Source organism: Elephas maximus, chromosome 3, assembly GCF_024166365.1.
Source record: "Elephas maximus indicus isolate mEleMax1 chromosome 3, mEleMax1 primary haplotype, whole genome shotgun sequence".
Lineage (NCBI taxonomy): Eukaryota > Metazoa > Chordata > Mammalia > Proboscidea > Elephantidae > Elephas > Elephas maximus.
Genome location: NC_064821.1, coordinates 199,002,320 through 199,015,581, shown reverse-complemented (window position 1 = coordinate 199,015,581; position 13,262 = coordinate 199,002,320). Strand labels below are relative to the sequence as shown.

At 40.9% G+C, this 13,262-nt stretch overlaps 1 protein-coding gene across 2 annotated transcripts in view; it reads left to right on the top strand.

Annotated features, from left to right (window-relative positions):
* The window catches only part of COPA (COPI coat complex subunit alpha), a 63,851-nt gene that overhangs the window by 13,977 nt on the left and 36,612 nt on the right, over window positions 1-13,262 (top strand). For both annotated transcript variants that reach the window (XM_049880973.1, XM_049880974.1), the window contains exons 7-13: window positions 3,053-3,162; window positions 5,821-5,920; window positions 6,503-6,638; window positions 7,211-7,293; window positions 8,613-8,763; window positions 9,721-9,787; window positions 11,536-11,611. In XM_049880973.1, the coding sequence (XP_049736930.1) occupies window positions 3,053-3,162; window positions 5,821-5,920; window positions 6,503-6,638; window positions 7,211-7,293; window positions 8,613-8,763; window positions 9,721-9,787; window positions 11,536-11,611 (723 nt within the window). The remainder of the gene's footprint in view (window positions 1-3,052; window positions 3,163-5,820; window positions 5,921-6,502; window positions 6,639-7,210; window positions 7,294-8,612; window positions 8,764-9,720; window positions 9,788-11,535; window positions 11,612-13,262) is intronic.

Below are 13,262 nucleotides of genomic sequence, written 5' to 3'. Positions count from 1 at the left end.
GAGATTCTGTGAGAGAATTAAGCCCTACAGAAAATACTTTGACTCTTTTCAGCTCTTCCAGGAGTAGTATACCGTAGGTAATGCCGTTCTAGATCATAGCAGAGAAGCTAATTGATTACATACCTAAACCACTGCTTTTGGGCATTAGGGCTTTAACTGTTCTCCAGAATATCAGATTCAGAAGGGCCTTACTCTGTTCCCCTCTAAAAGTGCTGCTTGTGCCACCTGGTACTAGCACAGCGTGTTCCCTGTGGCATAGCTAAAGCAAGTTGGGACAATCAGGTGGAAGGTTTCTTGTCTGTGACCGTGAAATGCCCAAGGCAAGAAACTCTATTCTTCACCTTTTACGGGCAGAAATTATTTTTGCATCAGAATTAAGGGCCCTAGATCGGAGAAGAGAGGGAGAGAGTGTGACCCCAGTGGGGTTTATACTTGCTCTTGAATGTGTGAAATGCATGGATTACTGTATAATAACATTGTAATTGCTATGCTTAGTATATGTGGTAGTGAGAATTTCATGCTAACTTGCTGTACTAATATCAGTGCTCTCTTTTAATATTTCTAAGTGTTCTTCTCTTCCTCCAGCTCTCTTGACTTCCAGTAACCCCTTAACCAGAGTGGAAGGAGATGCTTTGGTATTTAACGAAGTGGAAGGAGCTTTTGGGGTTAACTTTTGCACTTTTTCTTTCCTTTTCTAGTAGTCAGCATACTCTTTTCAGCATAGTTGTTTTTGCTTGAGTTCAAATAAGTGCTGAACACAGGAGGAGGGATTAGTTTTCAGGCCTGTCAGAGACCAGAGCTGATATTTCCAAGAGGGAGAAAGTTGGTTCTGAGTAAAAGAATGAATACCCCAAATTTAGACTATGGGTGAAAATTTTAATTTTTCTGAGTGTCTCTCTTAGAAAGGGCACACTCGGAGCTAGGTAAACAAGAAAATATAGAAATCTTTAAAGGAAAGCCTGTCCCATGATACCTCCCTTGTGAAGATCATGTCAGTGAGGCTTAGCTTGACCGTAATCTTTTGTGTTAGCCTGGCAAAAGTTATTTGTTTCAAAGGAAATATGTTTACAACCTAGGTAGATAAGACAGGTTATTTCTTTAGCTTGAGTTTCCAAGTAAGCTGACAGTTATTTTAATGTGCTTATACCTTTGCATGCTAAGCCCATGTAATTCAGGCTCAATCTTTGAAACAGCTACTAAAAACGTATTAATTTGCTGCCAAATCCTGTCCTCATCCCTTTCTTTTTATTGCTTCCTCTGGTCCCCATTGGGAGGTGTGCATCAAACTGGTCCGTTCTGAGAGTGTCTTCTCTTCCCTCTGGATTTGGGTAGCTGCTGTAGAAATTTTCCATCTGTCGTTCAGCCCTCGTGAGTGGCTTGTCGAAGGCGCAAATATTTCTTCCCTAAGTATCTTTTCACTGCCTGTCACTATTCATCTGTCTGTTTTTGCCCTTCCTCTTTTCCTGGATCATTACACGCAAGTGCAACAAAGGCTTTCATTCTGTCATACAGCTTTCCCTTTTAATGTGTTTGTTGAAGCTTATCGGAGGTGAAGTTCCTCACAGCTGTCTGTCATTTTGTCTTCCTTTGAATCAGTTTCATAAACCAGACTCATTAGAACAAGTTGACAGGTCCCATTAAAGAGACAAGCAAAATAAGTAAAAGGAGGCATCCTTGTGATTATGTATTTATGAAGTCTTGTGAGAGTGCTTTTTTTAAGCACCAGCTTTTATTTCTTCCCACCTATTGCATAAATGCCCCTTTTGGACTGAGAATGAGAACTGCCGTGGCTTTTTAAGCTCTTGCTCCTCCCCTGCTGATGTTTAGGCACTGCTGTAACAGAAGGAACATGGTAACTTTAAAACAATCTTTTAATGCGATCGTTGAGGTTCTCGTATTGTTTTATAGATGGCAAGTTTTAGGTTTGAAGCTATTTAGGTTTTATTCTCAGTGATAGGTTTTATTTTCTCCCTATTAGAGGTAATTGTTTTTACTAGTGTAAGGTAGTTTAACCTCCCACTTTTTCTCAAAAACACTTCAAAAGATAGGATTTTAGTCCCAGTTCTTTTCTTTCCTCATCTGTAAACTGGTATAATTATACCTGGCTTACCTGCCTCAAAGGATTATCAGGGTCAAATCACATAACATGTGTAAGAATGCTTTGAAAATTACGAAGAGTTTTTCAAATGTAAGGCGGTAGCATTGTTGTCATAGTTTTGGTTCTGACTATAGCACAAATAGCTTTGAAAGATGGATGTATTTGAGCCGTTAGCGTGGGCCTTATACAGATAAGACTCTTTTCCTTCCGGTGTCTTTTTTCCATATGTTTTAAAATTATGGGCTGATTTCTCTTAAGAGAGAACAGCCTCCATAAGTTTTAATGGCAGAATACATGTAGTCAGACTTATACCCAGCCTGGAAGTCAAATAGAAGGTATGAGTATACTTTGTATGTAGCCCATAGTTCTGTGTATCTTCTACCAAGTAGCTGTTCTGTCCTTCATAGGTCCAGTTTTCATAATCTATTTGGAACTTCCCATGAGTTACCTACAAGACTTTCAGTTTGAGAAGCACTGAGGCGTAGCGCTTCCGAGATGACAGCTTTTCTTTAAAAATTTTTGAAATGGTGGAAGAAAAGTTGTTTAGATTTTATGAAGTTGAAAGTAAGGCTTGAATGTTTACCATTTGAGGCCACATCTCGAGAACATTGGAGAGTTTGGAAAATAGGCATTATCTGAAGTAGATACCTCTTGAGGTTGGCTGATTCAGAAGTTGGGGTGGCCTTTTCCAGAAGGACCAGTAGTAGGTCTGTTAAGCTGGTGTTAGGGGAGCAAAAGAGAAGTGAATGTACTTTTAATGTTTCGAACATTTTAAGAAAGAGGTAGGAGCTCTTGAGTCTCTTTTTTCCTTTTTTCTTTAGTTTCTTTCTATTTCTTTTTCCCCTCTTCTTCTTTAATGTTAGTCTGTGACTGTACTTTCCTGTGCTTCTGCTACTGTACCCTTTTTGATGACATTTTGTTTGCATTTTTCATCCCATTCCTTACCCTTCAAAGGTCTAAGGAAAAAAAACTTGTCCCCTGGTGCAGTGGAGTCAGATGTGAGAGGAATAACTGGGGTCGATCTGTTTGGAACTACGGACGCAGTGGTGAAGCATGTGCTGGAGGTACTTATCGCTACACCCAGTGCTGGATGTGGGCTCTTCTCTAGGGCAACAGTGACAGCATGCTGCTCATTTCCTCATTCCTTCACTACGGATCTATGGAGTGCTTATGAAGCCTTTGGCACTGCTCTAGGCACTAGAGATGGAGTGATGAGTGAGTCAGCAGAAAAATGAAGCTTCCATGCAACCTGAGAGAGAGTCGTATTACGTTATAAACGAATGGGGAGAGAGAGAAAGCTGGTTGTAGGCCCTATCACCATCTGAAAGTAGAGCCCATTCTCAAGCCCCTTGTGAGAGGAAGAATTAATTTAATCAAAGTTATTGAGAACCAACCATGTGTGGGTAACTTGCTGCATGGTGGGAAAATAGACATAAGGAAAAGAAACTATATTTTATATTACCTAATTTTATCCTCACAGCTATCCACAGAAGTAGGTATTCTTAACCCCATTCTGCAGATTAAAAAAAGAGAGAGAGAGAAATTTAGAAAAATTAAGCGGTTTGCCTAAGTCCACATATACCTAGCAAATGGAAGAACTGGGATTTGAACTTGAGTCTGCCTGACTCCAAAACCCTGGTGCTTTTCAGCACACCATGATACCTCTCAAAAATAGTGCTGGGTTTTGTGCTAAAATTGTCAAGTGGGAACCTAACTTGCTGTGTAAACTCTCACCAAAAACACAATAAAATGTTGTTAAAAAAAAAACCAAAAAACTACTGGTTCAAAACTACCTTACCTGTGATTCTGTCAGAGTAGAGTATAACTATATGATATAGAGTGTCTTAAAATCAGCAGTTCTTAAACTTTTTGGTCTTAAGACCTCTTTATACTTTAAAAATTTATTGAGGACCCCAAAGAGTTTTTGTTTTTAATTTTTACCATATTAGAAGTAAAACTAAGAACTTTTTAAAACATGAAACATGAGCGCACGTTCCATTAGTTGACAGCGATGACATCATCGCACGTCACGTAGCCTCTGGGAAGCTCTGCTGTACACTCATGAGAGAATAATAATGAAAAAAGCAAATAAAATCTTAGTATTGCAATGAAAATAGTTTTGACTCTGCAAACCACCTTAACAGGTCCTGGGGACTTCCTAGGGGTTTGCATACTACACTTGAGAATTGCTGCTTTAAATTATAAAAAATACCGTTTTTACGACAGAGAACCCCTGAGGGAGCAGGAGAGCAGTGGGATGCAGACCTCAAATTCTCATAAAAAGACCAGACTTAATGGTCTGACTGACACTAGAATGACCCCCGAGGTCATGATCCGGAGACCATCTGTTAGCCCAAGACTGGAACCATTCCCAAAGCCTACTTTTCAGACAGGGATTGGACTGGACTATGGGATAGAAAATGATACTGGTGAAGAATGAGCTTCTTGGATTAAGTAGACACATGAGACTATGTGGGCAGCTTCTGTCTGGAGGGGAGATGAAAGGGCAGAGGGCATCAGAAGCTGGCCAAATGGACACAAAAATAGAGAGTGGAGGGAACGAGTGTGCTGTCTCATTAGAGGGAGAGCAACTAGGAGTATATAGCAAGGTGTATATAAATTTTTATATGAGAGACTGACTTGATTTATAAACTTTCACTTAAAGCACAATAAAAACTAAAAAGAAAAGAAAGACCAGACTTGCTGGCCTCACAGAGACTGGAGAAACCTTGAGAGCATGGCCCCTGGGCACCCCTTTGGCTCAGTAATGAAGTCATTCCTGAAGTTCACCCTTCAGCCAAAAGTCGGACAGGTCCATAAAACAAAACCAGACTAAAGGGGCACACCAGTCCAGCGGCAAGGACTAGAAGGCAGGAGGGGACAAGAAAGCTGGTAATAGGAAACCCAAGGTTGAAAAGGGAGAGTGTCAATATGTTGTGGGGTTGTTAACCAATGCCATAAAACAATATGTGTACTAACTGTTTAATGAGAAGCTAGTTCTGTAAACCTTTACCTAAAGTACAATAAAAAAAGAAAAAATAATTGTTATTCTTGAGATGTTAATAATTTGTTGCAGAAATAAGATATAATTTAGACCAGTAATAAAATAAGGTAGTATACTTCAAACCTTGAAACAAGCCCATCCCCTGAAGTCATCTTTAACAACAACAACAAAAAAACAGTTTAGCTCAAAAAGTGAATAATGTCATCCTTAATTATTGTGCTTAAGAAAAAATGACAAGATGACAGCAGTAACTCTAAAGCATGGATGAGAAGTTTAGGGGGGCAGCGAGTCTAAATGAGTGGGGGTGAAACAAGTAGAGCAGAAATAAGGAGACATGTTGGCACAATGTGAAGAATGTAAACAAAGCGTCCAAACACTATATGTAGAAATTGTTAAATAGGAGCATGGGTTGATGTGTGTTTTCACCAAAAACTAAAAGAAAATTTAAAAAAAAAACCAGTGTATCTCAAATGCAGATGAAGCTGAATTTGAGAATAGAAAGGGCTGGGAATTCCCATGAGAATTTGGAGGGTAATATCGGATGGATTGACACGGAGACTCTCCTGTTCAGAATCTTAGAGCAGCGTAGTCCCTTGAGACTTCCACATAAAGAGTAAAAATCAGCAACATCTTTAGAGCCACCAGCATGGTTCATTGATTTGCTTTGAGTCAGCAACTGTAAAGCCATTTTAGAAGAAACACTTCTGATTTTCCATAGGGCCATGATCGTGGAGTAAATTGGGCCGCTTTCCACCCCACTATGCCCCTTATTGTATCTGGGGCAGATGACCGTCAAGTGAAGATCTGGCGCATGAACGGTGAGTGAACCAGTGACATTATTACCGCGGCGTCTAAGACATTGACTTCTGGCCAGCAAGGTGAACTCATGAAGTCTTTTGGACTCTGACCTATTTTCCTACCTTAGGTGGTTATCTTATGCCAATCCTGGGAGCATAGAATTGCCCCCTTTCCCTTTTTTTCCTCTGATGACATCCTGATTTTGAGGCATATGAGCAGGGTTAAGGGTAAGAATTAATTAATTTGTTCATTTGACAAATTTTTATTGAGCACCTACTTTGTAATAGGCATTGTTCAAGCCTCTGGAGATATAGTAATGACTAACACGGACAAGGGCCCTGCCTAACGGAGCTTACATTTATTCTGGAATGGCAGCTAGGGACTAAGGCTTTCAGGACAAATAAAACAGTGTGAGGGGTGATGGTGGAGAATGCAGGGTCAGAATAAAAAACAAAAGAACTATGCGAAGGTTAAGAGACTTAAGTGAAAAGGATTGCCCTGTCAGAAAGAAGATACTGATTTTAGCGTTTTGTAGTCATACCTAGCATTTAGTAAAGAGGGTGTCATACCTACAGATGACCTAATTCTCTTTCGTCTTTCAGAATCAAAGGCATGGGAGGTTGATACCTGCCGAGGCCATTACAACAATGTATCTTGTGCTGTCTTCCACCCTCGCCAAGAGTTGATCCTCAGCAATTCTGAGGACAAGAGTATCCGGGTGTGGGATATGTCTAAGCGGTAAGGACCTTACTGATGTTGTGTGATGTTCTCCAGCGGAGAACCCATTTTTCTCTCTCACTCTCTTTTTTTAAATGAGATTAGTATATTTTTATTTATCAATCTTCATCATCAAGCCTAGAAAAATCAAATCAAATATTTTGAAAACTTGAAGAGACCTGGAGACCAGCTAGCATTTTTACAAATTTTTAGTCAAGTTGACTGATATCTAGATCACTTCAAATTTCTAAATTTAAGCATGTTCTTCTCCTTCGCTCCTCCCTCTAATTCTGAAGCTAGAGAAGTAAACTGAAATCAAAACAGCGTAGTAGAAAATCATGATGCATGGGGGAAATTGAAATATTAAAACAGTATGGCCCGTTTAAAGTCATCTCTTTCTGTTCTTTGGTAGAATTGAATTGATTCTGTGGGAACTAACTATAATAACACATTTACTTAGGCTGTGAAATTTACTGTCCCTGGTTTAATTATTTAATCAGCTTGCCAGTTTAGCACTCAGTGTTACTGTGTGTGACAGGCTGAAGATTCCTAGGAAATGAATATTCTTCTCTGTGTACCTTTTGCTTTTCTAGGACTGGAGTTCAGACCTTCCGCAGGGATCATGATCGATTCTGGGTCCTGGCTGCCCACCCCAACCTCAACCTGTTTGCTGCAGGTAAGGGCCATTTCCTTTTTTTTTTCCTTTGCTTTAGTTCAGAGTTTATGAGACTTAAGAATGATTCTCCATTAGCTTTGTCTCCAGTAAATGCACAGCAGGTTAGCATGAGAAGTAGACTTCTCAGAGCCAGTTAGTTGGAGCTTTTCTCCTTGTTTTCCCCTTTATCTTCTTGGAGTTGTGTTCTCTTAGTGTTCCCTTCTCCATCAAGATCCAATTAACGATAAAGCCAGTTCTCTGTGATTGGTTCCCGGGAGACATGGGAGCCTGATACTGTACACTTGGAGTTCTCAGACTAGAGGGAACTAGAAGCTGAGATTTATTCATTCATTTAGCAAATACGTGCTGAGTGCCAGGCCTGTTCTGGGTGCTGGTGTAATAGCAGTGCATTAAACAAAGTCCTATCTTTATGTAAGCTTTTATTACTAGTGGAGGGAGATAGACAATAAAATAATAAATATGTAAAATGATGTGCGATGAAAGATAACTAATCAAAAGTAGGGGACAGAAAAGGATGAATGTAGAGACTGAGGTTTCATATCAGGTGGTCAGGAAAGTGAAGGGGAAGGAACCACCGGGAACAGCAAACACGAGGCAGTGATATGAGAGGTGCTCAGTGTGTCCGAGGAACGTCACAGAGGCCAGTTGGGGCACAGCGGGTACGGGGCTAAGTAACGGGGTGAGACCATGCCTAGACTGGGCATTGTGTTGCCAGCCGTCGTCTGGACTTAGGATTTTATTTTGAATGGATGAAAAGCTATTAGAAGATTTTGAGCGGGGGCGTGATGCAGTCTGGCTTACTATGGAGACAGGACTTCAGGAGGACAAGGACAGAAGGTTTCTCTAGGGGATGGATGATACTAGTTGAGAAAAAGCAAAACGTTTTTAAAAAACGAGAAAGGCTTTTTAAACTAATATCCATTCATTCAGGAGATGTTTTGTATGCTCTTGTGTGCTGGGGTCTGGGAGTTACTGTAATTTCTGCTTCCAGGGAGTTCACAGTCTAGTGAGGCTGGTAGTCCTAAACAAGGTGCGAGGTGCTAAGTGCTATAATACAGGTTTGTGCCAAGAGGTAGGGGAACACAGAACACATGAGGGAATGTTTTAACTGTGGCAGTGTGATGTAGTATTAGGAAATGATTTAGATTTATTTGACTAGATTCTACGAATTTGACTAAAGATGGCCAATAAGGGATGTGTTCAAGTGTCTTGTTTTTAGCATACATGCCCAAGCTTAGTCGTCATATGTCTCCTGTTTCTAGCTTTCTTTCCTGCCTACAGCTATTTTTTTTTCTCTCTCTCTCCTTCCTGCGCCCCAGGACACGACGGTGGCATGATTGTGTTTAAACTGGAACGGGAACGGCCAGCCTATGCTGTTCATGGCAACATGCTGCATTATGTCAAGGACCGGTTCTTGCGTCAGTTGGATTTCAATAGCTCCAAAGATGTTGCTGTTATGCAGTTACGGAGGTAAATCTGATTAACTTCTTCTCTCCAAACCCTCTCATCCATCACCATGGTACAATACCCACAAACTGGATCTGTTCTTTAAGAACATTTTGAATCTAATCTCGTCACAGATGGGATCTCCACAGCTAAGGCTGCTCAGTTTAAACCCTAAGAGCATGGTGGGCAAGTAGGTGGTATGAGTAGAATGGGAATTCCCTAATTGAGAATGCTAGTGACCCTGTGGAGAGGAAATCATACCCCCATAGTCTGCCAGGTCTCTTACAGACCTGGAGAGTGTTCTGGTAGAGAGCAGCCTAACTTGGTGACAGGCTTTCTGCTTTTATTTGGTATCACTTTCTGTAACTCTTCCTTTGCTTTCCAACAACATGTGTACAATTCTGAACCAGAATATATGTCTCTGGAAACTCTTAACTCTGAGGAGATGATAACCTCTGGGATGCCTGGCAAAAGGAGCTGTCCTCTTGGAAAGCCAGCTGCATCAGCGTGCTAAAACATTCATGGTGGCAAACTTTGGCATGAGGGTTTGCTATCCACCCTCCAGCATCACTACAATAAAAGATTGGTTTATGTGAGCACTCCAAGGGGCAGGACAAGCCAGCCAGAGACAAATCACATCATGCGGCCCTATGGTGTCCACTGCAATTATGTGTAGGAATTTGTACCCAAGCAGAACCAGTCTGATTCACTATAGTGAATCCTAACCTTACCTCCTGTTAAATAATGAGTTGTAATAGAGTTGGCTTTTCAAACTATTGTTTACTCATAGCTGAGAGAGGGAAGTCTCCAAGGTAAAGGAAGAAAGAGTATAAATGCAATATTTATTTATATTCCTGATTATAGAAGTGATGTATATATGACTAAAGATTGGAAAGGTAGGAGGAGCAGGATAAATAGAGGATATTCCTTCTGTCCTTATGCCCCTTCCCTGTTTTCTTTTTTTTCTCTGTATATCTCTAGTGGTTCCAAGTTTCCAGTGTTCAATATGTCATACAATCCTGCAGAAAATGCAGTTCTCCTGTGTACGGTAAGTAACCCATGGAGTCTTCCTAAAATCTCTCCATTTTTGAGTCGTCTCTTTCTCATGCCCTTAGTGAATCTGTAATAACTTCTTAGAAGCTGTTTAATGGTCATTTTGAGAGAGCTAACAGTTTTTTTTTTTTTTAACAGTAGACACTCAGGCTCACACCAGATAGGCTTCAGTTGTCATAAACATGTTACGGCTAATAACTTCTGAACTTAATGGAACATTGCGGTGAATGACCCAGATCACTAAGAATGATTTGAGAGAATGTTTAGGACTGTATCTCTTCTATGCAAGAGGGATGCTTGTCTTTATTGCTCCATTTGGATAAAAATAGGAGAACTGCCATGGTGGGGAGGTTCCTTTCAGTGGAGTTGCCTTTAGGATCATCAGGTAGCCTTCCTTAGTTCTTGCCACACAAATTGGAAAAAAAAGAAAATAGCATTCTAATTTTAGTGCCCTGGCTGCCAAGAACGAAAACCTGTCTTTCCCCATTTGACCTCCAGTGTCTACTCCCAGTCCTCCTTCAGCATCTATGAGTACCATATTCTCCTCTTGGCAGTTTTCATTAAACCCACTGGATGTCTTTTTTCTTTCAAGCAGATTTTTAAGTTGATGAGTATCTTAGTTTCCTAGTGCTACTGTAACAGAAATACCACAATGGTGACTTTAAAGAACAGAAATTTATTTTCTCACAGTTCAGGAGACTAGAAGTTCAAATTCAGGGCACCAGATTTAGGGGGAGGCTTTCTCTGTCAGCTCTGGGGGAAGATCCTGTTTTGTATCAGCTTCTGTAACCCCTGTGTCTGTCTGTCCCTTGGCCATCTTTACGTGGCATCTGTTTTGGATTGAATTATGTCCCCCCAAAAAACCTCTCTACCTGTGGTTATAATCCCCTTTGGGAATGGGTTGACTTTGTTTTGTTAATGAAGCAGGATTCATGTAGGTTGTATCTTGAGTCAGTCTCTTTTGAGATATAAAAAAGATTAAACAAGCAAGCAAAAGAAGCAGAGATGGGGGAAGAGAGATGCCAAGCCACATGAAAATCACTCAGGAGCAGAAGCTAAAAGAGACAAAGACCTTCCTCCAGAGCTGACAGAGAAAGCCTTCCCCTAAAGCTGGCATCCTGAGATCAGACTTTTAGCCTCCTAAACTGTGAGAAAATAAATTTCTGTTTGTTAAAGCCATCTACTTGTGGTATTTCTGTTATAGCAGCGCTAGATAATTAAGACAGCATCTATTTTCCCCAGTTTGTGCTTGCTTCTATATCTAATCTGCTCTTTTTATAATCCAAAAAGTGGTAAATTTAGGACATAACCCCACATTGATAGGGCCTCATTACCATAATAAAGGGAACCCTCCCCAGTGGAATTATATCCATAGGTGTAGGTGTTAGGACTCCAACATACATTTTGGGAGGACACAGTTCAATCCATAACAATGCGTATACTCGGAGGGGTGCCAGGATATCAGGGTTTTAGTCAACTAATTTGTGGGATTGACAGCACTCCTTGTTTTCATCTAAATACCAGTGTCTTTGGAGAATAAATAAAGTACATGAATGCTGTGTTCTTTGGCAAACAGCCCTATAGTTCTTAGATGTGGAAACATTCAAATGACCTCTGAGTGAAGGTTGAGAAAAGTACAGCTTCAGATTGGTGTCTCTGTAATGCAGCTGTTTTGTCTGTCAAAATAAGCTGGTGTCTTGGCTGCCTTTCACTAACAATTTAATTTCCTCCTTTCCTCTACAGAGAGCCAGCAACTTAGAGAATAGCACTTATGACCTGTACACCATCCCCAAGGATGCTGATTCCCAGAATCCTGATGGTAGGCATTCTCTTTGTCTACCCCACTCTGCTTCCCGCTCTCCTCACCCACATCATCACTCCTCTTCAAGTTTTTTACATCCCATCCCCAGGCCATGGACACATCACTCATGTCTTTTGGCAGGTGCTGCTGACAATTGCATCAGAGGCGACCAGGGTGTGAAATATTCATGTTCCTCCCTCATTTTATTACCCCAGCTAGATATATATATTTTATAATTTAGTTATTAGAAACTCTCCATTTTCTCTTTCAGCACAGCATGTTATCCTCGTTTATTGTCAGCCAAGATGACTTTCACCCTGGTAGTTTCATTTATTTAAAAATGTGGTTCCAATCCTGGAATGTCTCATCCTGTGACTAGGGATTTATTCTCTCCCATCCGCATCCAGATCCGATTTGCTTCCTTTTGCGTGTCAGAAAGACGAGGCTGCTAACAGCCTCAAACCCCAGCTGGGACCCCCGGATCCAGCTGAGACCCCTGCCTATCTCCCCATCACCGCCGTCCCTTGTTACTGTCAGAACTTGCTGACAAAATGGATTCTCAGACTAGATTGGACTCTTACACTCTTTCAGCTCACTTCTACTAGTGGGTTTATACAAACCATCAGGCCAGAGGTTTATCCTTCCGGTCCCCTTCTTAATAGCATAGTTTCATATGTTAGACCCCATCGACAAATCCTGACAGATATTTTGTTGACTCTTTCTTCTTTGTGAGCGCCACTGTATCATTATTTCTCCTGATACAGTTCATTCTCTTTTTAATTGTGACAAGAAGGAGAGAAAATATGTATGTATTTGGTATCCATAACCCAAAGTCTCTCCTATAAATTAATGAATTAAAGCCATCTCTGACCAAATCTTGTGGTTTGGTCCCTCCCCACCCACCCCTTTACTTTTTCCCTAAATGTGTTTACAACTGATAGAGTTTAAAATACCTTAGGTTTACTTTATTACCACTTTTATTTTCCCTTCTCCCTCCTTTGAGGCAGTGGTCAGTGTTTAAGAGCTCGGCTGCTTACCAAAAGGTCCGCAGTTTGAATCCATCAGCTGCTCCTTGGAAACCCCGTGTGGCAGTTCTACTCTGTCCTATAAGGTCACTATGGGTCAGAATCTACTCAGTGGTAGTGGGTTTGGTTTTGGTTTTGGTAGTTAGTAAAAGTGTAGCCCAAAGATGGGCAGCAGAAAAGAGAGACAAAGCAAAAGCTTGAGTAGTGTGGTTTCCCAGCCCGTGGAAAATGGACGCGTTGGTTGTGATAATACAGTAAAACCTGCGAAAGCCAGAACCAGTATGAGGTGAAAACCTGTCAGAGAAGGAAAACTCAAAATATTCTCAGTTCAAAGGAGAGGTAGAGAAGTGGTAAGACTGCACCTTATCAAAGGTGGAAAACTTGTGAGACCCAGAAAAACAAGGCAGTTCTGTGGAGTTCTGGCTCTCATAGGTTTCACTGTAATTAGCTTCATAAATTGCCTTTTACCCCAGGTCCCAGAGGAGCACTGGGCAAGGCTGGTCAGCATGTTCTGTCCTATTGCCTGCAGATATTGAGATAAAAGTATTTCAGTGCCTTCTTTAGTTTAGCCTTCTAGAATGTTCCCAGAGAATAGTGTCCATTTCACAATTCTGATCAGCCAGTGAGATGTTTGGGAACTGAGG